The 24846-nt window shown below is 43.5% G+C and overlaps 8 protein-coding genes across 8 annotated transcripts; 5 read left to right on the top strand and 3 right to left on the bottom strand.

The window, feature by feature from the left end:
* The first annotated feature begins 440 nt into the window (after positions 1-440).
* Positions 441-3163, top strand: EAF02_011965 (uncharacterized protein). Its single transcript, XM_038908013.1, has 3 exons — positions 441-895; positions 1187-1755; positions 1808-3163. Exons 1-3 carry the CDS (start codon positions 662-664, stop codon positions 3078-3080), a joined length of 2076 nt encoding a protein of 691 aa, XP_038752188.1. The 5' UTR covers positions 441-661; the 3' UTR covers positions 3081-3163.
* A 586-nt stretch (positions 3164-3749) lies between these two features.
* On the bottom strand, positions 3750-6318 carry EAF02_011964 (uncharacterized protein; the record flags this gene model as incomplete). The annotated part of the gene is made up of 2 exons (XM_038908012.1): positions 3750-6089; positions 6211-6318. The coding sequence occupies 2 exons, from the start codon at positions 6316-6318 to the stop codon at positions 3750-3752; spliced, it is 2448 nt and encodes an 815-aa protein (XP_038752187.1).
* A 589-nt stretch (positions 6319-6907) lies between these two features.
* EAF02_011963 (uncharacterized protein) lies at positions 6908-7579 on the bottom strand (the record flags this gene model as incomplete). Its single annotated transcript, XM_038908011.1, has 1 exon — positions 6908-7579. One exon carries the CDS (start codon positions 7577-7579, stop codon positions 6908-6910), a length of 672 nt encoding a protein of 223 aa, XP_038752186.1.
* Positions 7580-11198: 3619 nt separating this feature from the next.
* Positions 11199-13976, top strand: EAF02_011962 (uncharacterized protein; the record flags this gene model as incomplete). The annotated part of the gene is made up of 3 exons (XM_038908010.1): positions 11199-12030; positions 12088-13196; positions 13260-13976. The coding sequence occupies 3 exons, from the start codon at positions 11199-11201 to the stop codon at positions 13974-13976; spliced, it is 2658 nt and encodes an 885-aa protein (XP_038752185.1).
* Positions 13977-14830: 854 nt separating this feature from the next.
* On the top strand, positions 14831-16747 carry EAF02_011961 (uncharacterized protein; the record flags this gene model as incomplete). The annotated part of the gene is made up of 2 exons (XM_038908009.1): positions 14831-15812; positions 15867-16747. 2 exons carry the CDS (start codon positions 14831-14833, stop codon positions 16745-16747), a joined length of 1863 nt encoding a protein of 620 aa, XP_038752184.1.
* A 479-nt stretch (positions 16748-17226) lies between these two features.
* EAF02_011960 (uncharacterized protein) lies at positions 17227-18190 on the bottom strand (the record flags this gene model as incomplete). Its single annotated transcript, XM_038908008.1, has 2 exons — positions 17227-18102; positions 18158-18190. The coding sequence occupies 2 exons, from the start codon at positions 18188-18190 to the stop codon at positions 17227-17229; spliced, it is 909 nt and encodes a 302-aa protein (XP_038752183.1).
* Positions 18191-19536: 1346 nt separating this feature from the next.
* On the top strand, positions 19537-21845 carry EAF02_011959 (uncharacterized protein; the record flags this gene model as incomplete). The annotated part of the gene is made up of 2 exons (XM_038908007.1): positions 19537-20404; positions 20551-21845. The coding sequence occupies 2 exons, from the start codon at positions 19537-19539 to the stop codon at positions 21843-21845; spliced, it is 2163 nt and encodes a 720-aa protein (XP_038752182.1).
* An 895-nt stretch (positions 21846-22740) lies between these two features.
* Positions 22741-24527, top strand: EAF02_011958 (uncharacterized protein; the record flags this gene model as incomplete). Its single annotated transcript, XM_038908006.1, has 2 exons — positions 22741-22783; positions 22843-24527. The coding sequence occupies 2 exons, from the start codon at positions 22741-22743 to the stop codon at positions 24525-24527; spliced, it is 1728 nt and encodes a 575-aa protein (XP_038752181.1).
* Between the last annotated feature and the right edge of the window lie 319 nt (positions 24528-24846).

The raw sequence follows: 24846 nt of genomic DNA, 5'->3' as shown, positions 1-24846 counted from the left end.
CTTTTCCTACCCAGGGTGAACATCAACCAATACATAAAATCTGAAGTGTGTATGTATATATATATACATACCGTATAGGCACTAGGGTATACAAGTATGATGACCAAGTTGTTGTAAGAACCCCAAGTACAGATATGCAGGTAAGTGCCTTGAGTATTTGATATTGGAAAAAAGAACACGGACCTGAGTGAAGATGTCCGTCAGTCAAGGTGTCTCAAAATTATCATCCGTTCTACACCCGCCAGTTCCAGTTCATATGGCTAACCTCGGAATGGTGCCTGAGGACATCCACAGGTTCCGTAACAATCCGCTCGGAACCTTTCCGCATCTCTATTGTTGGAGGTCACTGAGATGTACATGTACCTACAATATGTAAATAGTCTCATGTCAAGATATGCATTGAAATTTCTCAATTCCTTCAATTTCCACCTCTTTTCTCTTGCAAAAAACAAGCAAACTTACTTGAATTGTCTTCACCAAATACTTCTACGAGTTTGGAATTCACCGCCGGACTCCCCCTTGAATCCCCCACATCCCCCACATCGCAAAAATCTGTTGAGAATCGCTTCCCCTTTCTTCATCCCTTCCAAATTATCCACTTGCAGTACACTCCTCTTTCCTAAAGTTGACTCGTATACTACCAATTCATCAAATCACAACTATGGGTTCACAAATTCCTCCCAATGGATCCGAATCGTTAGCTACAGAGCTTTGGCGTCATTCGGATCCCACTTCCACGCGCATGCACGAGTTTAAAGAGATTGTTAACAAGAAATATAACTTGAATTTGGACAGTTATGATGATTTGTATGAATGGTCTATTGAAAATATAGCGGAATTTTGGGAGGAGACTTGGTGGCTCACGGGAATTAGGGCGGAGAGGGGTTTTGATAAGGTACGTAGGGAGCTGGTTTTTGTGTTGTCATGTGACGGGTACGATTCCTTGGGTTAGGATATTGAGGTAGATGCCGGGTAGGGAGACGGGAGGTCGACAGGGCCGATCATGTCTTCTCTCTTAAAGTGTCGTTTGGGCTGTGATCGAGGGATATTTATGAGATAATTGAGAGAGTGATTGATTTGTGGCGTAGTAGTTCTATGTACTTTGATATCAGGTCGGCTCACAAACAATAAAATCATTCTCACAGAGGAACTCTACACATTCTTGCAAGACTAATAACAATAATAGGTTGTTGACAATGATGCCCCAATGTTTCCTCGACCCAACTTCTTTCAAGGATCTCTCCTCAACTTTGCCGAAAACCTCCTTTACCCCGCTAATCTTACTATTGACCCGGATTCTCCAGCTATCATCGCCGCCACAGAATCCACTCGCAATACTGTCTCATGGGCCGAACTCAGAGAACAAGTTCGAAAATGTACCAATGCCTTACGAACGCTCGGTGTCAAACCTCATGACCGAGTTGCTGGATTCGTAGGAAATCATACGAATACCGTTGTGGCAATGTTAGCTGCTGCATCTATAGGAGCAATATGGACTGGTGTCAGTCCTGATACGGGGGTTGCGGCTGTATTGGATCGATTGGTACAGATTGAGCCGGTCGTACTTTTTGCTGACAATGGGGTCGAATATAATGGAAGGTTTCATGAAAGTTTGACTAAAACACGTGAGATTGTAAAGGAATTAAAGGGGCTTAAACGGTTGATTATTTTCGATACTGTGAATCTTCCAATTGAGATTGAAGGGTTTGATATCAAGGATGGGAAAGCAGAGACTTACAATGAGTTTTTGAAAAGGTGAACATCTTTCGCTTTCAATTCTTCCCAAATACTTACTTACAAACCCCAGTGCTACTGATCCAAATGCGCTACTAGAATTTGCACAACTCCCACCAGATACTCCACTGTATATCCTCTACTCTTCAGGGACAACCGGAAAACCTAAATGCATCATTCACTCTTCTCTGGGCACTCTTATCCAACATAAAAAAGAACACATCCTTCACTGCGATATCCGTCCTGGTGATCGCCTTTTCTACTTCACAACGTGCACTTGGATGATGTGGCATTGGCTCGTATCCGGCTTAGCTTCCGGAACCACCATAGTTCTCTACGATGGATCACCTTTCAAACCGCATTCAAATCTCTCCATGCCTCTTCTCATCCAGGAATTAGGAATCACCCACTTTGGAACCAGCGCGAAGTACCTCTCCATTCTCGAACAAAATAACATTCTCCCCTTGAAACAAAACATCAATCTCTCCACCCTCCGCGCAATTTACTCTACTGGCTCACCATTAGCTCCTTCAACTTTCAAATACATCTACAACGCCTTTCCCCCAACCATAAATCTCGGTTCCATAACAGGTGGTACAGATATTATCTCCCTCTTCGGTGCCCCGTCCCCTCTCTCCCCCGTTTACACAGGCGAAATCCAAGTCCGCGCCCTCGGTATGTCCATAACCGCCTATTCTCCCTCCGGATCTCCCGTCCCAGCCGGCGAACCAGGAGACTTAGTTTGCACCAAACCATTCCCCAGTCAACCCACTACATTTTTCTCTCCCTCCACCTCCCACGGTTCAGAAACCTCTTCAAGCCCATCTGCAGGCGATAAAAAATACTTCGAATCCTATTTCGAAACCTTCCCTGGTGTATGGCATCATGGCGATTTCATCAAATTCTCCCCCACAACAGGAGGAATCTACATGTTGGGTCGCTCAGACGGCATCCTCAAGCCATCCGGTGTCCGCTTCGGCTCGGCTGAAATCTACAACATCCTTCTCAAACACTTCCACGCCGAAATCGAAGACGCGCTCTGTATAGGACGACGACGTCCCACTGATGACGATGAGACGGTCGTTCTTTTCGTGAAGATGTCTCCGGGTTATACATTTAATGAGGAGTTGAAAGAAGGCATTAGGAAGGTGGTGAGGAAGGAATTGAGCGCAAGACATGTACCCGGGATTATCGAAGAGTGTTTTGAAATCCCTGTGACGACGAATGGGAAGAAGGTCGAGGTGGCGGTGAAACAGATTTTGTGCGGCATGGACGTGAAGATTAGTGCGAGTGTGGCGAATAGGGAGTGTTTGGATTGGTATCGGGAGTGGGCGGCGAGATGTTAGGGGTGGGGGTGGAGAATTGGGGATTAGCGAGAGATGAGAGATGAGAGATGAAGAGTGAAGTAGATGAATGGTTGGGCAGAAAACAAAATAAACCTAGATTTGATTGTATTAGATTGGGAGAATGGAAAAATATCAAAAATAGAAACGGGGTGTAAAATAGGTAGGTATATCTCAACCAACCAAGCGCAGTCAAGAAGAAATAAATATATCCATACATACATATAACATTATACCTCACTTCTCGTTTACACTCCATACCTACGTATCGCTTCCATGTGCATGTGCATGTGCATGCAAGAAACCATAGAGATTTTGTAAACCAAATGCACTTGTACACAAGACGCTATACACGGGATGCAGAATTAAACCGAGGAGAAGAATTATATATTCATTTCATACGTTGCTCATCTCTCAATGATTCGTTCATTAATCTTAAGTCTTATATCTTATCTTTGTCTCGTCCAATCCTACCTACTCTACCCTAATGCATCTTCGTGTATATAACAAAAAAAAGCCATTTCGCTTATCCAGTATTTGAGCCATATTATACATCCATCCATCCATCAATCAGTATACCCTATCGAACTCCAAATTTATTACTGAATATCCAACAATGCATTACACCCAACCAATAAACCCCAAGGTATTTCACTAGAACCCGCTCCCCAACTAACTTTTCCTATTCCGTGTACTTGTTCTCGTCCCCGTAGCGCCCTTTCCGCTATTCCCTCCCACCTTCGAAAAATCTCCAATCGTCCCTTTGCGTCCCAATCCCCTCTTTGCCTTTTCCATTTCCCTCACCACGCTCATTTCCCTCTCAACTACTTCCTTTCCCTTTCCCTCCATGATCCCTTGAACCATCATCTGATACTCCTCGCCTTCTTTATCCATGTATCCCAACTGCGTCGCTGGAGGAATATTTTCCACCACTTTCTCTCTATCGCCTTGAAGATTCATGAATTCGTTTATTTCATCTTGACTTTCTTCGCACGGATAGATTACTGCGGGGCCGGTCGTAGCAGTGGAGTCTACGGAGGAGGCGAGTGAGGCGGTTGATACGTTGGAGAGGGCGCGGCCCATGATTGCTTTACCGCGGGGTTGCCGGGCTCGCTTGGAATTAGGATCGCTGGATGCACCTGTGCCGTTTGGGATGGAAACGGAAGAGCCAGGGCGTTTTGTTTTGGCGAGGAGAGAACTGATATCGATGGAATTTTCCTCGGGAGTTCGTGTGGTAGATGAGGAATGGGAATTTGTGGCGGGAGTAGGATTTGTAGAGTGTGAGTTGGCGGGGATTTCAGACAGAGGTTCGGGTTTTGAAGGGGGAGGAGGGGTGAGTTCTGATGATTCGGGTTCGAGATGGATAGGGAGAGGAACTGACTCTTCCTCGTCTTTTATTGGGGTGGATTCGGTTTCCAATGGTGCAAAAGCACTCTCATCCAAGGGCGCAATGCGGCGTGTTTTGGATGAGGACCGTGAAGGAAGTGTACTTGATCTAGAAATTGAGCCCTTGTTTTGGCTAATCGTTTGTTCCGGATTGCTAACATGTCTTGGTACTGACTCTTTATTTGGGATAGGTGCTGAAGCTGGTTGTTTTGTGGCTCTGCATCTGTATTTGGCAAATGGTACTTTAGTTCCTGATCTAATCGAGTCCCAAAGCCAATCGGCAGTGACAATTGGAATTTTCCATTCTTGAGCATGTTCAAGTTTGTCTTTGCGAAGGCTGACTATAGATTTTGTGACAAGAACCGAAGATTGTGGAGTCATGTCTTCGCTGTATGTGCCCCCTAATAATTCGGTGGCTTTCTTCACATGAAGAATGTCAATACCGGTGAACGCTGCCGATGAGATTTTCAGGCCACTAAACCCTTCTATAGGAAACTTGGGAAATGGTCTTCCTAGAACATGTTCTTTTGGCTCGAGATATTTCTTGAGGTGCAGACAACGTTCTACCCACCAGTCTGTAACCATTTCAACCTTTGAACTGTTATTGGGATATTTTGCGGGAGAGAGATGAGATGGCACGATTATATAACTCCGTGTTCTTGAATTCGGAGAACTTAGATCAGACTCATTCTGGAGCACTTTACCATCATGTGCAACGAGATGATTTTCCAATATTTGTGTATGCTTAGCAGAAAACCCATGAATCCAAAACTGACATTCATGGAATATGCCACCTGATGGTTGGTTCGGGTTTTGAACAAGGTCAAGGGTTTTAGCTTTAAGTGGTGTAACTTCTTTGCTTTTCTCGACTTGTTTATTCTCTGCCGGTCCAAAGCTATCACTGGTATCCCAAATTCCGCTTCTCGACACCTGAATTGAATTGCCACTACCAACAATATCCCCCCATATACTTTGACTTTGGGTGTTTAATTTCGTACTCGCAGTTCTGCGTAATTTCCTTTTGCCCTCTTCGACACCAGATATCGATTGTTCCCTGGCCCTCTTTCTCGATGAATTTATCCTGGGCTTGTCCTTGTCCCAAGAACCCTTTCCCCTCTCATCTATTGGTAAAGAAGGATCATAATATTTCTCGTTCAGAATCATTCCTCTTTCCAAGCTATCCGATAACCACTCGGCAGAGACTATCCGTAAGCCCCAACTCTTCGCTGCCTTATATTTGTTGCCTTCTGTTCGGAACGATATCAAATGTGTGATTTGTTTGGTTAAATTCCCATCATATTCTCCCCCATTCGCTTTGATCTTTTCTGCAATATCCTGCCTCTCTGCCGTGTCATCGCATCCGGTCATGCTAATTCTGAGGGAAGTAAAGGTAGGTAATGTATATTGGCGTTCCAATGAATCTATATCTATATCATGATCATTTACCCAAAGGTTCCTAACTGTCGCAATCCAATCCATTGTCATCGGTCGAACATCCGGTCGAAATTGGGCAACATAATGATATTTTGGAGTATCCCAATGCCCAACGATTAGGTGGGTAACCTCGACTGTGAGATCAGCTCGAATACTGGCACCCATTTGTTCTGCTTGGGTGTTTAATTCTGTCTAGAAATGAGCCAAATTAGTAATTGGATTCAAATTGAGAAATGTGCGCTTGTATGTTGCAAATCATGCAAGTCTTGACCATCCAATACTCATAAACATTGACATGATAGACAAAACTTACACGTTTTTCATCTGGAACATTGGTACAGCAAAGAGTCATGCCTTTTAAAGGTTGAGAAGCATTATCGACTGTTGAGACATCAGGATAACCTTCATGAAGTGAGTCCATTTTTCAAAATAGTCTCCAATGTTGAATGTACACGAGAATTAAGAAATGTTATTTTCCACTTTGCGCGTCTCCTACCCAGTCGCGTCCATCGCGATCTCTTTATTTATTTTGCCCTTCGTTACCGCTTACTTGGCCCGGAGGCCCCGTACGAAAATAATGATCCTACCAAGCTAAAGTAAATTTCTCATTTCACATTCAAAATATTAAATTAATTCAAAATTTAGGTATGATTTTTGAGATTTGTTTGCTTTACAATCTTTGCATATAACGAGTGAAACGATTGATATTTGTCTACCACATCGTTGCTTGTTACTGTCATTTTTATCAGCATGAGTATGATGTTGATATTCAATATTTACTCTCAATGTGTAAGAAAGTTGCTTCCATTGACATGTGGAGAGACTCTCCAAGGTTACCTGTTGCCGTCTACCTCTTCAAAGTTCTTAAAGTCACAAGATCTTGCTGGAGAGGAGATCCAATTTCATTTTTGGGTTTCACAAAACTACACATCGTATCTATACTTCATTCTTGAATTATATGACAAGCCAACTCTGAAAAATGCTAGCTTGGGACAAAACCAGTCACATATTTAGACCTCCACGAAAACCTTCTCAACAACATCTATCGTCTCTCTTACTTGCGCAAATTCTTCATCCAAACTAGCAAGATTGACTCGGTGTATTGTTTCAGCATCAATTCCTCCTTTTGCAAATGTTGCACACGCATCTCCCACTAGCACAATATCACCTTCATCCACAAGTTTCCCATTCTCCATGACATCGACAATTCTCAAATTGCTCGCCATGCGCGTCGATGTACTGACGCAGTGATCTGTGGTCAAACCGCAGATGACCAATTGCCTCACGCCGTTCTCCTTCAAAAAGTTCTCCAGCCCCGTTCCAATGAATGCCGAGTTGACGTTCTTTGTCCAAATCCTCTCGTTGTAACGAGGAGTTGCAAATTTCAGTGGGTGGACTGCAGGCACTGATTTTCCATCGACCTCTATCTGTTTGATGGGATGCAACATAGAGGCAGGATTGATACTGTGATGGTGCACATGACAAATGAGGACGGGCGATGAGGTGCTTGCCCCTAGTGATTTTTCATTATAGTCTCTGGCCCTCCTAAGCAGCATTGCGATATTTTCCTCACACCTCGGCGTGCTGCGAGTTGCGAGATCACCAAATGCTGTTGGATGAAGAAAGCCATTTTGAACATCGATTAGGATGAGTGCTGTTTTGCGATCAGTTGCTGACTTCATATCGATAATTGCGTCGATGTTTTCGTCTTTGTTTAAATGATTGATAATGATGCTGGAATACTAGTGAGTAGCTGCTTATCTCTATTGATATTATATGTATTGATTTTACAGATCCGATCAAAGGCGTTCCATCTTTTAGTCTGCTGACACCAGAATATCAGATGTTGTGTGCTACTTTGGATGCTATTCATAGGCACCGTTGAGGCTTGGCAAGGCGCGCCCTTTTATTGATCGGTGGGGTTATATTATTTACATTGGAGTTGAAGTCTGACTACGGAGTAGGAGCAGCGACTTAAATTCTCGAGACTTCCTCTACAGTTCACATTTCAAGTTCTCATGGCTCTAACAAGAACTCTTGATGTATTATTGTTGTGTTTGACAGTGCATCTTCATTCTCGGGTGGGGCTTGACACAAAGTCTAGGCGACCACAGTTCATTAGGACTTTGCGAAGTCTAATCAGAGGCATAATTGTTAAAAGAAAAGAGATGAACTAATCGAACGCTGGAGTATCATTCTCTCCTGTTACTAATCTCAACGTTCCCGTGCGTGTTTATGCTTTCCTTCTGGAATCCTACTAGTCCTAAGAAGTACCGTGTCGCGCGTGAATACTTTAGGTCCTATAGAAAAGTTCTACCGCTACTCTAGAAGCTTTTCCATCACCTCCAGGCATCTTTATGTAATCAAGATGAACTAATTTGGCTGTGGTTATGGGGATTTTTGTGGTTGAACACAAGATCACCGTGTACACTGGCCGCCCCGGTATGACGTGTGTGAATTTATCGGTGCATGAATGCAATGGAACCTCATGCAAGATAGATTGTGAGTGACGTTCCCGAACGTCTAAACAGATTGATTCCCCCCCGGTGAGTATCTTTGTTTCGAAGGTTCTCCTTGATGATATTCCAAATGTTAGATGGTGATATACTCAGGGAAGAAGGATTGATATTTATTAGACTTTTTCTTCTGGAACAAATCTAATTACTCCGAATTGAGGATGATGCAAGTGGCTTAAAAGCTCGGACTTCTACGATAGGTATCCCGCACATTGAGGGGCTAGAGGGGATGCTCGGGGTGATAGACAGCAGTTCTTCCGATCTTTACACATGCTTTAGGATGTTCGCCAAATGAGATGTTACAAAGGGTGGTTTCCTCTTGGCAGGTACTGATTGCAACTTGATCTGTGCCTGTTTTGAGTGATAGGATGAGGTTATAAAACGCTGAAATATGATTATGCTTTCGATATCAATTCTACGCGGTTTTTGTTTGGACGCTGACCTAGGGTCTTAGACTGCTAGGATATACTTGTCACCCTTCGTCATTGTTTCTTATGCCACTAAATAAGCCATCTGCATCTGTATGGAGTAGTTTGAATTGTGGACATGAATTTAAGTCTTTTAGCTAGACTGTTGTCGATTATTGCCAATCATAAGATAGCCTTATGAAAAGAAAACCCTGATCTTGTATCTCTAGGCCAAGAAGAGAACATATCAGTTCAGGTTTGTAATCAACTTGGGGATGTAGAAATGGTACGTCGCAAAATCGGCACGTAGTCTGTACAACATTAGGTTTTCTGGGCAAGGTGGCAGAGTGCTCTTAGGAACAAGGCTTAGACGTCAGTTGGAATCAAGTCTCGCGAGTCTAACAATTCGATACGACGAGATGCTGTTACTCCAACCAACATCGAACAGTAGTTTCAGCCTTCAAAAAGTTTAAATTTCAAGGGCGAAAGGGATCCCAGACGCAAAGGATATTGATTGGGTTGACACTCTGCTTGGTATATCCATAGCGAAATCTAAATACCGAAACTTCACGTGAAGATATTACCAGGGGGTTCCTGTTTTCGGAGTATCTTTTCTGTTAAAGATTTTTTTTTCTTGGTTCTGTCTGTTTGGTTGTGGATCTGACATCGACTACTTGCATTTTGACGGGCACCTGGGCATGAAAACTTGTATTCTAGAATCTTGATATGGAAATTGATTGCTGATTTAAGTTTCATCGAAGATGGATTGGCTGAGTGATCAGTGCCCAATTCGTTGATGTACTCGGTATACAAAATAACAATAATGTTGTGTTGATTTGAGGAATTTGAAAGAAAGGTATTATAGATATCATAGATTCATAAAAATCGTACCTGCTAGAAGTTCGGTGTGGTGCGGCCAGAGCCCGGTATCTCGGAATGGCACTGTCTGTTCGGATATGGCGGGGACTTTATTAGGTTCGTATTTTTTTCCCAGCTACATCGTACAGTCATCAATAGGATCATGAACGTTGTTGGAAAGGAGATCTAGATCCTCGAATGGTCATTTGTATCATCCAACGAAACGTCGGGTGTGTACAGTATACGGTATCATGTATGGTAACCACTTTTGAGCATTGGCATCCTATTCTACTGTCGTCGTCGTTGTTGTGGTCACGTTTTGTAGATTTTGAGCCGATATCCGATTTATAGTGAATATGCACGCTAGGAAAAATTAGAACACGTACAGTAGAGTTAGGTACATCATCGGCTCTTTCTAATCTGTCCTAACTTTTTGCACCTGAGCATTATTATACACAGAAGTTGCTTTCATAGGTCTCCTCCGCGGCTTCCGGCACGAACAAGCACGATGCGGCGTTTAAAATGTGTGGAATGGGTCCAACGATTTGAATTAGGACTCCGTAGAACTTCTTCCTTTCCATTCATTCACACTCCATTCCGCCGGAACAGAGCAAGCAGACGTAGGAAATACCCACCTGGGCACCTGGAGATCATTAATAGCCACCATCATCACGACCATTAAGCGTCCAGACTAGATACTTTCGGATTCGTTAGCCTGCTCACAAGATTCGTTGCATCTCTGATTTTCTTATCCTTTCAATTCATTGTCCTGCTTCACAACGACTGAGTTCTGCTCTGTACTTCCTCTATCCCATCATCCCGAGAATTATGTATCGGTATTTGATAACCTGCTGACCCGGTTCTCATCGTCCAATCGTCCATTCATCGCGATATATTGTTGTATGTGGGGTTTCCAGGATCCCTAGCTATACAAGCATCAATATCAACCCTGCCAGCAGATCTTTTGCTTGAATCTCGAATACCTGGAAATATAAGGAAACAAGCATACCGCTTCCTGCGATTTCGTAGTACAATAACGCAGTACTTTACTTCGCATTCTCGTCTACATGTGCTGGCAATCAGACATAAACCTTACTCCTTGTTTTATAAGTTGCCCAAGCATCTGACAACAAACAAATTCATAGCAATCTACCCAATATTGTAAGTCCCAATTCCTCAAACACACCTCCGTGACTTGGTTGTGCGACAAATTGCATCTTGAATCATGCCCCCCTCATATTCATGCCCTACCAGCTTCACCCTGCCCAAATATATTTCTGCATCACTGCTTTGAGTCTTGGGTCATCTGGTGTCAGTGTGATCTGATATCACAATATTATAATATTGTGCCATTGCCTCGTGGGATTCAATCAGATACATACTGCATCTCGAATACCACCCACAGTTTGCGACTACTTTCGTTTTATTTCTTACTACCCCTCATCGAGAGGATTCACACACTCATTCAGCACATACATTTCCGGAGATATTTTCGAGAGAATTAATCATTAATACGCAAGATGACAGGCCAAATCTCAATCCCATACTTCACTAGTCGAGGAACGGTATACTACAACCCTCCCAGTTTCCGAGCAGACAAGACACGGAACACAACTCTTCCTATCCCACCTTGCCGACCTAGACAACGTCGACCTCATTCCATCCATATAACTCGTCTCCCCGCAGGCTTTGTTCCATTTGATTTAAGACCTCCATCATCCCCACCAGGGCCTAAAAAGCCTTCCCGAACCAAGTCCCAATTGAACAAGCTGGCTTCCCGAGAGAGCGCAAAGCGTGTGCTAGGTTCTGTTTTCTCGCCCTTTTCATCCCAACCTTCTTCGCCAACATCCTCTGCCGCATCATCCACGAGATCGCCGAGTCCGCAAGTGAGTCGTTCACAATCAGTACGGACCAATTCGGGGGATCGTCGAAGCATATTTTCTAGAAGGGCCCAATCCAGTTCTGGGTTGGAGGCCGGGTCGGAAGGAGGAATAATGACAGGGCCTGGGCCTAGTAATATGGAAGCAGTAGGCATCGAAAACCGGCCCTTAGGAAACAGCCAGCCGGACCTTGATTTGAGCCTTAGAACTTCAAAGCCATCCCCAATAGCGAACATTGGGGAAAATGAGAAACCTGTTGCGTCAGGCAACGGTGTATCTGTTTACGTTCCGTTCGCTGAACCCATTGTCTACCTGACTGGTTTGGACCACGACGGTACAACTCGCAATTCTGAATCCCACAATACTCTTGGGATTCTCCGTGGCAAAGTTCGACTTAATGTTACAAAAAGCGCCAAGATCAAGTCAGTTACATTAACATTCAGAGGAAAGGCGCGAACTGAATGGCCTGAAGGTATGCAATACTCAATTTACTTACACATTCTGATCATGGAAGCTTACAACCACACAGGATTGCCACCGAACAGAACAGAAACTTTTCAAGAAGACTCGCTTCGAACACAAGTTCTACCATTCTTCAATGCTTTGTATGAAGGTTCTGATGTCGGCTATGGAACGCACTGCAATTACTATTTGCGGGATAAATCTGGGACGACATCTATAACCCCTCTGGATTCACCAAGCTCTGGGATATCGACATTACTCGGTGCTAGAAGTAGAGCAAGTACCCTTATGACATCAAAGGAAACAAAGAGGTTGTCACTACAGAATAACCAGTCCCGTAGCTTTCAAAAGGGAGACTCTCCCAATGGCCCAACACCCCAACAAAAAGGGTACAAAACTTTCCATCCTGGAGTATACGAATACACTTTTGAATTGCCAATTGACAATAACTCTCCGGAAACCACAAAACTCCCGATGGCTTCTGTGGTATGGCAAGTGGAAACTCTGGTTGAAAGGGCGGGTGCCTTTCGTGCCAATCTTTTTGGAGTCAAGGAAGTACCGGTCATCAGAACACCAAACATTGAGTCATTGGAATTGGTCGAACCCATCTCAATAAGCAGAAATTGGGATGACCAGTTACATTATGATATCATGATTTCCGGAAAATCCTTCCCAATTGGCTCTAAGATTCCTATAGCTTTCAAATTAACCCCTCTGGCAAAAGTTCAAATTCACAAGATCAGGATTTATGTTACGGAGTCTATTGATTACCACAACAACAGTGGTGATATAACTAGAAAGGATAAGCAACAGAAGAAACTATTACTGTTCGAGAAATTGGCGAACCAGGATCCCTCCAAAGAGTTTAGAAACTCTGAACTGCGAGTTCTCCGTGGAGGCGAGCTCTCTGTTTCAGAAAGAGCTCACGCGCGGGCAACTGCACAGAGGGAGAGGGAGAGAATAGCAAGACAGTTGGGCACCACCCCAGAACCTCTACCTGAAGAGTCCAACAATATACTAGGTGATCTCGACCTTGGGCTTGACCACTTTGCTGGCCCAACAGAATTGGAGATGTCAGTTCAATTGCCCACATGCGAGATGATGAAGAAGGATGAATCCAAACGTCTTCATCATGATTGTTCATGGAAGAATGCTAGGGTACACCACTGGTTCAAGGTAAATCAAATGCTCACATTAATTAATCGCCCTTTGGAAGACATTTGCTTACCCTATTTTTAGATTGCCATGCGCATATCCCGCAAAGATCCTGATGACCCTACTGGTAAAAAGCGCCGCCATTTTGAGATTTCTATCGATTCCCCCTTTACTATTCTCAGCTGCCACGCGTCCCAAATGCAAATGGCTTTGCCTGCATACTGTGACCTCGGTGGCCCGAGTGTTCGCTCTCAAAATGAGCGTCAATGTGGTTGTCCTAATGCAGCCAGTGTGGAGAATACGCCAGTAACATCAGCCTCGAGAGCTTCTTCTCTTGATAATCTGAGGCAGAGTCTTGGTCAGTCGACGGTTGCGCGCCCAGAAACCGCTCAGCTTTTGACTAGACCACCACAAGCACATCTTGCAATGAATACAGCAGTTCAACGACCCATCCACATGTTACGCAACCCGAGTTTTGCTGCTCCTGAATATGAGGCTGATGAGCCTCCTCCACCGATGCCAACACCCCCTCCCATGTATGATCATGTTGTTGGTACGCCTAGCGTCGACGGGCTTGCTGATTATTTCACAAGATTGGCCGATTATGAGGAGGAAGATCACACAGATGACGAAGACGTACAGCGAGCTTCAAATCGTGGCCGTGTGAACGTTGTTAATCCCAACACGCCAGGTGGGCGGATCGCTCGAAGCATGGACATTAATCGCGATTTCATGTTCAACGCGGCAGCTCTTAACAACAGAATGAATCGTGGTGAGGCTGCTGCAGGCAGAAATGCCTAGACAATGACTACAATCAGGCTTGGAACTGTACATGACTTTTAGACAGAATGGATGTATATACATACATAGTTGTATGAGATACGGGAAAGCATGCTTGCATGGGAATTCTTTTGGCGGGTGGAAAATTGGGCCATGGTGTTTTCTGGATACCCGGTGGGATCATCATTATAAGGTTGGATATAACCATTCACTGGTTGGCCTTGGGTGGTGGTGCAGAAACGCTCTTTTGGTTACTATCGGCGTACCTGTTGGTATTCTTGTATTTCTCTTGTGGGAAAAGCATTCTTGGCCGGGGCTTTTAGGCGGCATGGTAAATGGACGAACACGATGAAACAACATGAGTACTTATGATCTGGGACGGCGTTTAAACCTTGGGTTATTGGTTTGGTTAATGATTAGACGCATTGAGGAAATTGGGACAAGGTGGTATATATTTCAGGTATAAATACCAATATTCGTTACTATCATCTAGAACAGCATTGAAAACATAGTCCGCCATTTTTGTGATACTATGTTTTATCTGGCAATGTTTAAAGCTTGCGAGAAAATCATTATGCAGACTTTTTTTCGGTTTGCATCTTGTAACAGTCTCTTTGATAATACGTATTACTCTACTTCAATTATACTATGTTCACGTCTCCGCTTGCTACGATAACATATCTTACAATATTACATAATTACTCCTATGGCGTAAAGTGGGGTTCTCAGATACTCTTTCGGCAGGTGGAAGTAAGCTGGTGCCTGGGCGGTTAAGCGCCATCTCTCATCTCTTACTACATCGCCATTGCGATGGCAGGATACTTTCGAGCTCAAATTTTGTCTTCGTGTAAAAAATACTAGCTCCTGGTTTCAACATGTCTTTGGAAAATAAAGACGTCGACACCTTTGACGTAATAATCGTCGGCGGTGGAACAGCAGGTAGCGTCCTGGCAGCACGCCTCTCCTCTACCCCCACTCTTCGTGTTCTCGTACTCGAAGCAGGTCAAAATCGCAACTCAGACCCCAAAGTCAGTACCCCAGGCCTTGCTGGTTCATTACTTGGAAATCAGAATTATGATTGGGGATTCCGGACCGTGTCGGAGCAGGGTTTGAATGGTAGAGTGATTTTGCAGCCACGGGGAAAGCTATGGGGTGGGAGTAGTGCGATCAATTCACATGCATTGGTGTATCCGTCGAGCGTATATCATGATGCGTGGGGAAGTTTGGTGGGTGCTGGGAAAGGTTGGGATTGGGAAGGGATTGGGAAGTATTATACGAGGTTTCAAAAATTGCAAGCACCTGGCGAGGAGGTTAAGCGAGAGTTGGAGATTGGAGACTTCGCGATGGAAGGTGGATATGTCTGTAGGCATGACGAGAGCGAGTATGAGGAGGGGATTCAAGCTTCCTACCCTGTGACGTTACATCCGATGCAGAAAGCTTGGACGGATGCGATCCAAGATCTGGGATATAGCTCGTCGAAGAACCCAGTTGAGGGAGATGTTCTGGGAGGGTCTACAACGACGAATGCTATTGATTCTTGCAAAGGCGAAAGGAGCCATGCTGGGGTCGCATTTCTGGAGCCGTCCACGAAACGAGATAATCTCGTCGTCAGAAGTAATGTGCTGGTGAATAAGATTATCTTTGGAGATAAGAAGAGGGACGGTAAGGCTGTTGCAATAGGTGTTCTTTACAGCCAAGACAATGGGGAAACTGTGATTGCTCATGCGAATCGAGAAGTCGTGGTATGTGCTGGGACATTTGGATCACCAAAATTACTGGAGCTATCCGGAATTGGACAACGTGAAAGACTTGCTACTGCGGGTATCGAATGTCTTCGTGAACTCGAGGGTGTCGGTGGTAAGAATGGCTACTAGGCAAATTGACTCATATGATGCTTACGTGTGAAAATAGAAAATCTTCAAGACCATCTGAACTTTGGGCCTTCCGTTGAAGTGTTTGACGATATCGAAACAGCAGACGTCTCTGCCCGTGATCCCACAATAATTGAAGCCGCCAAGAAACTGTACGAAGCCAAGCACATAGGTCGGCTTGCAGAAGGTGCTGCATATAGTTTCTCCTATTTGCCACTAAAGGCCTTCAACTCAGAGGAAGAAGAACGCGAATTGTCGTCTCTCGTCAACAAGATCCTCCTAGAAACCTCATCAACGTCCAGCAAAGGACTAAAAGCTCAGCACGATATCATCAAGCGCATAATCCTCGACCCAGAAGAAGCATCCTCAACAGTTTTCATGACACGGAAACAACGATATACTCCGAGTACTGCACCTGCACCAGGGAACTACATGACCATATTAGCTATGCTTTCCTACCCCTTCTCTCGTGGAAGCTCCCATATCACGACTGCCGACCCCAGCAAGTATCCTGAAATCAAAATCAACTATCTTGAACATCCCCTTGACGCCGAAATCCTATCTCGCCACATCATCCAAATCGGCCAAATGCTGGAACAGCCCAAGCTGTCTGCGCTTCTCAAGCCAGGTGGTAACACTTTACCGAGTGGGTTTCCTCGCCATGCCACGAGCGTAGAGGAAGTGACACGCTTCATTCGCCAATACGGAGCGACGAATTACCATCCCGTAGGAACATGTGCTATGATGAGTGAGGATTTGGATGGGGTTGTTGACGAGAACTTGGTTGTGTATGGAACGGCGAATGTGAGAGTTTGTGATGCGAGTGTTATCCCGATTGAGCCTCGTGGGAATGTCTTGAGTACTGTTTATGCGGTAGCAGAGAAGGGGGCGGATATTTTGAAGAGAGATCTGGGGGTTTGATAATACAGACATTAGAGTCGAATAGAGCAAGATTCTATTACAAACAATTTGATGAGATTACTATTATCATATCATTATTAACTAGATTTACTAGGAGTATTAATCGCTAAATTGAAGAAAGTATTAGTCTATATCACGACGGCACGCATGTGGTATTACACGCTCTAATCACTATCAAATTAAGAATGAATTCTTAGTATTATAATAAAACAAACTCAGATATCTATGGTTGATAGCTCTATAATTAGTTGAAAAAAAGCAAAAGCGTTTGATTGTAGTTTTGTCTCATCCTCCCTATCCTCTCCATCCTCCTTAGCTTCATATCTTCACATAGGAAACATAGGAAACATTCTCAGCAATACGTAATACATATTAAAGATTCAAAAGTTGTGAACAGGAACGAGAATATTGTGTCATTTATAGTTTGTCCATAAAATCGATGTACATTGTAATCTAATATTCTCCCAAGACATTTCCCATTACTTGACATACTTCTTCACAATAGCTTCCAACTCAGCATCGGTCTTCTCCTTCAAACCCAATAATTTATTATCCGCCTTTTCCCATCTCGATGGATATCCCTCTCCAAAAACCGCAGTAAGAAGGTATCCGAACACAACCTCCCTGGTCATTTCCCCCTTTGCAAGCTTCTCATTTGAAGACTTGAAAAGATCAGCCGTGTTCACCGGAACGGGTTCCCATTTCTTCTCTGGGCAAACCTTCTTCGCAATCGACAAGAGATGATTCTGAGATGTTTGCACATCTTGAATATACACGGCTCGGTTTTTCGTCTCTTCAAATTTGGAGAGAACAGCTATGACGGCTTGAGCTACGGTCTCGAGAGTGGTGGTACTGAATAGCTTATCACCGCCGTTGTAAATAGATGGTTTTCCAGATGTCACATCGAGGATGAAATTGTACTCAAGTCCCCAATCGAGAAATGCGCCGTTGCGAATAAATGTGTATGTAAAACTTGTGTTCTTGGCAGCAACGTCTTCGAGATGAGAAACGATGGCTACTTTGTAGCCAAAGACAGGGAGGGCTTTAGTTTGTGGGTCAGAAAGGTCAGAACCGAATTCTGAAGGGATGAAACGGGTTACGCCTGCGGCGACGGCGGCGTCGATTAGGACTTTTTGGCCGAGGAGACCTTCGGTTCCGACGCTGGAGACGATGGCATCGATTTTTTGTGATTGGAGGGCGGCTGTGAGAGAGGGAATGGAGTCAAAGTCTACGGGGAGGACAGTCACACTTGAGGGGTAGGTGGAGGTGGAGGTGGAGCGAGTGAGGACTGTGATGTTGAATTTGTTGGATGACACGAGGGCTTCGAAAATGGGCTTGCCAAGGGCACCAGCTGCCTTTATTTGAGTTAGATCATGCCATGATAGGTTTAGAGAAGATTGATTTACTTACACCGGTGATAGCTACGTTCTTGATGACACTCATGATGAAGATGGTCTTGGTATTTAGAATGGTTGATTCTTGAAATTTTTGTAAATATTGAATGGTTAAGGACTTTGATGAAATGAGTAGATTGTTATTTGAATGATGAGTTTTTATGTTCAAGTAATTCGTCGTTTATATATAAGTTGTTCGCGGAATTCCACTCACATCTTCAAGGGGGGAGAAACAAGCGATGTGGGGGGAGCCGAAGTGTAAAGCATCCCTCACGGTCGCTTGATCATCAAGGCCCCAAGAAGGATGTAAGAAAAAGTTAAATATATTTCATTGCATTTACCTTCTGAGGGGTTATTCATCGGATTATCCCTCTTTTCTCGAGGTGATAAATCCTTTCCATGACATTCAGTGTTTCACTTTGAATTGGCGTTTAGATGGTCGTCCAGACTTGGATATTAACATATTAAAACCCCAAATGGACACTCCTCTAGATGATGGAAAAGTTTACAGGTACAAAATCTTGGAGATAGAAAGATTGTTGTTTGATTATATAATTTCACTGTGGTTAGAAACTGAGCTAGTCATATGGGGTTTAAGACCACAATCCTAAACACTCATTGAGGGTTCACTAGGAGTGGACAAGTACCTAGGGAGCTAATAAAGCTGGGTCGCTCATCGAGCTTCAACAATAAGTTAAACCTTGCATGTAAATCCACAACCTCTATTATTAACTATTGATCTCATGTATACATTTATTGATTGGTTATCATCAAAAACACACCAGCATTCCACTTCTTGTGCAGATGAAATGCTTAGTGATAGCATGAAGGTCGCCGCGGGCGGCCTTGGGCTCTAGAGTTTTAGCTTCTTCGGAGGATAAGTAATCTTCGGCCGCCCTCCTCTTACATCTTTGGAAAAAGAAGAATACCGCAACACAGAACGATGGTAATCAATCTCTAGGCAATTTAGCTTCTCCGCGTTTCGATTATGACCTCCTTTTCCCGGGTAGTAAAAACTCTAAACTCAGCTGTCACGTGACACTTTCTCATCTCGGCTCGGCCCCACCTCACGGACTATCAACCACACGAGATGGATGACAAACCTTAACGTAAACTACCTAGGTACCTACAACAGTTTTTTTAACTCTTATAAATATGAATTGAGATATGGATGAGTGCTGTGGGTGATACCTTAGCTGTATTTCGGTTAGCCATTTATTTCATCCTTCGTGTCAATGGATAGCCAAGAAACACTACCTAGATGGTCGTGCCAGTTCGAAGGATGTACGAAATCGTTTCAGCGGAAGGAGCACTTAACTCGACATCAAAAATCACATTCCGACTCGTCTACTGCACATATTTGTAGAATATGTCATAAAGAGTTTTCTCGTAGCGATGGACTGCAGAGACATCTTGGACGTCACGGGCAAGAATTCAAAAAACCTACTGGTCGAAGCAGGAGGGCATGCGCGGCTTGTCATACCAGTAAAATCAAATGCGATGGAAATGATCATGTTCAGATGTGAAAAGAAGAATACTCCCTGCCAATATGGGTTGCGTCAAGGACTATCTGCTATAGCCAGCAGGCAAGATGAATCCTCCAAAGATGATTTGAGCGATTGGGAGGGTTCGGAATTCTCAATATCCGAAAATGTACAAGGGGATCAGATGTCCGTTGAAAGTCCACAGACTGACCAGACACTCAATCCTGATGAGACTGTTACGAATCAAATATCCAATGTGGTTCAAGCATTCAACTCCGGTCAATCTTCCCACTCGGAACACGCATTCGACTCTATTCCAACACACAGCCCTTTACAAGAGGCACATGATTCGTCGGTAAGCAGGAATGTGCTCAATAATTCGGTCACTGCTGAAGATTCGCTCTCACTGAATCTGAGGCGCACGCCTCACGGGCTTGTCGATTGGTCAAATGACATCGATTGGTCAAATGTCAGGATCCAACAAGATGCTCCTCAAACTCGAGAAGCACCTCAAAATACCCCTGTTTCCATATCTAAGCTTGGATACCTATGTTCAACAGTTGCCAAAGAAACTGTCGAGAGATATCGTTATCTATACTTTGCCAATTTCCACGATCGCTGGCCCATAATCCATTCCCCAACTTATGAGGATGAAGAAGAGGCACCTGAGCTTCTACTCCCATCTATATTGATGATTGGAGGTTGGATTGACGGGACTCCAAGCTCGAGAGATTGGGCTTTGAAAGTTCACCATAATTTGGTAGAGCATGTTATCCCGCGTTTATGCCAGCTGAAGGATATAGATACAATGACACAGCCTCTGCCGATTGTTTTATACCAGTGCACGTTGTTGAATAGTATTTTTGCATCATACTGTGGAAACGTGAGGTTTTGAGAAAAGGACTGATCTTACGCAACCTCCTAGGCGCCTCCATATACGGAGCTGGAATCTTGACACCTGGGACTATCTATCCAGACGATAAGCCCGGGTATTTTCTACCACTGCGTTCGGTTAAAGACCAGCAAAGAAAGAGGATAGCAGTTGATCTCTTCAAGATTGACACATATTTCACTGCCATAACCGTGCAGCCAGTTTTACTCAAGCCAGAAGAACTACACTTCAGTATTCCAGAAACCATCGCGCTTTGGAATGCTGTAGGACTTCCTATTTGGGCGGCTCGTCAACCGGGTGAACCGAAATCTAGAAGCCATCGTTCAATCAATGTGATGATTGAAGAAGTCGCTCTTGGAGGAATTGAGTTTTCAGAAAATGAGTCCATGTTAGAAGATATCCAGATTTGTCTTTGGGCTATGCAGTCAGAAATCTTGCAGCTTTCCAAGCAGGCTCAACCTGAGAGACGGAATGAACTGAGTTTGAATATTCAAAGACAATCACTTAAACGCCAACTGGAAGCTCTAAAACGTGGGTTCTCAAATCTTTCCGGGAAAATATCGAGCCCCGATGCATTTGACCAAGCAGGACAGTCTCCCGTGCATTTCTACTATGGACCTGAAGATCATGATAAGCCCGGATGGCAAGATATAGTTTACCGACGCATTCATAGCTTCATCTTCGACACTTCTATCCTTCGTCATCTGATGAATTTACAACTATTCACCGAGACTCAGACTATCAGGATGCTCGCCAAAGATCTGACACTTTCTGATAAAGTCCGAGGAGTGTTCGGAGATATATATTCTCAACCCCATACCAGACGTGTTTTGGCAGCACGTGCATGGACACAAGAGCCTAGCTCTCGGCGCGCGTTATGGCATGCCACTGAAATTCTTCTAAGCCACAGTGCACTCAACCGAACACACTCTCTCGCCAACTTCATCCCCGACCCAATTTCCTACATAGCTTTAGCATCCGCAGCGTTAGTCATTTGGACCCATTGCATGTACGGACAAGAAGCGTGCAACGCTTTATCATGTACATCGATGCTCCCTCACGAAGTGAGTATGTCTATCGAATTGACAAAATTAAGCGAAGTGATAAATGGCTTCTCGTACGACGAAAAGGCAAAAGAGGTTTGGATTGAAGGTGGTACTTATTTCAGAGCTTCGATTGAGAATGTTCAGTTGTGTAGTTGTAATGTCGGGATTTTAATGGGCAAGTTCAGGGCTTATATACCGCATGATTGGGAGATTGTAGATGAGATTGCACCAAACATCTTCGGGAAGCTTGATGGTCCAGAAGCTACTGGAGTCACTTCATGAAGCTTTATGCATCCAGAATTTCAAGCCCATCAATTCGGCTCGTACAAGACACTTTCAACATATAATATCTCATCCACGTTCAGCGTTCCCAATGACCTGAAATTGCAAATCTGGAGCGACTTTTTGATATCCCAAACAATTTCGATATTTGAGATATTTTCAAATTGTCAATTGAATCATGATTGGACTAGGCCAATCTCCGAATTGGATCCGGATGTACAGCATTTTGCCACCGAAAATCGTACACATGTAATATTCGTAGACATATTGCGATTCGGATTTTGTATCGCAACGTGTATATTGCTCAGCTCGAGGGGTTATGGCATCCTAATATCTCGCAATGGTAGATATGTCTTGGATAAATTTCGAATTGAAACAGATATCTACGAGGAGAAAATGTACCAAGTGAAACAATTTGACCTCCAGATCATGAGCTTCCCGAAACAGCCATCAGTGCGTTTTACGATATATATATATCCGAAAAAGGCAGGTTGCGTTACGGACAAGGGGGGCTTGTGCTTTTGTAGCAAACGTAACACGTGCAATCCTGCATATGAATTTCGACCCAAAATCTCACTCGCCCACCTTTTTATGTCTGAATACCCACAAAGTCAAATTGATATTCTGGTGCAATCCGGTTGGTTAGGCATCAGTTTTGTATGGATAAAAAGTCTTGTCAGAAGATTTGTACGTGAGCACTCCACTGTTAAACCGTTGGAGCCTTGGAGCCATGGATTAACAACAAATCAAAGGATGCCACCCAAAACCCCTGCGATAAGCTTGTAGCATCGAAGTCAATCGAAGAAAGAGGGAAAAACATAGATATATGAAGACCTTCCTTGCGATACTATTTTTCCCTCTTAACTATATCGGTCAGTCATCATAGGAGTTAAACATGTCACGAGACGGTAAAGTTGATCTTGTAGTAGTCGGAGCAGGTAACTTAATCTTCATAAAGAGATAAGAGATATCAATATGCTGACTTTCAATGCGACAGGTTGGTTTGGTCTCGCTGGTGCAAAAACCTATCTCCAAGTCCACCCTAACGCAAATGTCGTTGTGTTGGCTGATAATGCAACGATTGGGGGTGTATGGGCCACTGATAGATTATATCCTGGGCTGAAAACGAATAATATGTTAGGATCGCTAGAGTATAGCGAGTTTCCTATGACTACAGAGAAATATGGTGTTAAACCTGGAGAATATATTCCCGGGTCAGTAGTCCATCAATATCTCGAAGACTTTGCGAAAGAATACAATGTCTATGATAAGATTAGATTTGAGAGTAAAGCCATCTCAGCCGAGCATCAAGATGAAGGTGGCTGGATTGTCACGATTGGTTTAAGCAGTGTTCCGGCTACTTTCGAGGAATATAAGATATCCACATCGAAACTTATCGTTGCGACAGGACTGACTTCACTACCGTTCGTTCCTCCACTTCCTGGAATTGAGAGCTTCACACCACCTGTATTTCATACGAAAGAATTTCCGAATCACTTGGATACTCTTGAGACAGCGAAAAGCGTATGTGTTTTTGGAGGCGCAAAATCCTCTTTTGATATGGCCTACGCATATGCGTCGAAGGGGGTCCATGTGGACTGGATTATCAGAGAGTCAGGGCATGGCCCAGGATGGATGGCTGAGTCGTACGCCACGCCTCTCAAGATCTGGATCGAAAAGATGGTCAACACGAGAATTTTGACTTGGTTTAGTCCTTGTATATATGGTGACTATGATGGATATGGAACGGTCCGTTCCTGGTTGCACGGTACAGCAGCTGGTCGCTGGTTTGTCGATAAGTATTGGGCCAATTCAGAAAACGAGATTAAAACGGTAAATGGGTACGATAAACACCCAGAGACTGCGAAGCTTAAACCTTGGTCAAGCTCTTTCTACGTTGGAACGATGCTTTCGATTCTGAATCATGATACGGATATCTTCGAACTTGTTCGCAAAGGTGCAATCTCTGTGCACATCGGAGATATTGTAAACTTAAGTGCGAACACAGTGAGCCTTTCAAACGGCGAAAAACTGCAAACTGACGCTTTCGCCTGTGCTACCGGATGGAAACATGTACCGCCACTAGAATTTCTCCCTAGAGGAATAGATTTAGGACTTCCGCACGCCCCAGGATCCGAGGAACCAACTGATTTGATAGAAAGAGCCGATAAGGAAATTCTCTCCAAGTTTCCCAAATTGAAGGACGAGCCACTTGCAGTTAAGAGAGTAAAGCCAATGGAAGGAGCCCCCGAAGGAAGGCTCGAGCCTTTTAGACTATTTCGTTTCATGGTCCCTCCTAAATTCGTCGAGTCTAGGGATATCATTTTTCTGGGTTGTATGACATCGGTCTCTACAGCAATCCTGGCTCAATTTCAAGCACTTTGGGCTACTGCGTTTTTCAACAATAAAGTCTCCATTCCTTCCGACATGGAATATCAAACTGTTCTACACAATAGATTTGGAAAGTGGAGATATCCTTCAGGCTTTGGTGCTAGACATCCTGATACGGTTTTTGATGGGTTACCATATTATGATATGTTGCTGAAGGACATGGGATTGAGAAGTCATAGAAAGTCAAGTTGGTTTTGGGAAATCTTTGAACCATATAGCGCGAAGGATTATATTGGGGTGGTATATGAATTGAAGCAGAAAATAATGCCTGAGAGAGTAAATGGAAATTAACCGATATCCCCTACTATATACACACTCTTATTATTCATATAAAATATTATATTAAATTGAATTGAAAATTAAAAAAGTTATTAAATTATTTGAAATTCAGAATTAAAATAATTTGAATAAATTAATATAACATTTTGAAATAAAAAATCTGAAATTCTAAAAGTTTATAATAATAATATTAATAAATAAGATATTGAATTTTTATATAAGAAACTATTTACTGATTAATATATCTTATAATAGAATTAAAAATATAAGTTTTATTAAAGGAAATTATGAAATTTTTTATATAATTATCACGGAGGTAATAGCTATGTCT

Source organism: Botrytis sinoallii, assembly GCF_014898435.1.
Source record: "Botrytis sinoallii strain Bc 23 chromosome Unknown BSIN_038, whole genome shotgun sequence".
NCBI lineage: Eukaryota > Fungi > Ascomycota > Leotiomycetes > Helotiales > Sclerotiniaceae > Botrytis > Botrytis sinoallii.
This window is presented reverse-complemented; position numbering and strand designations above follow the sequence as displayed.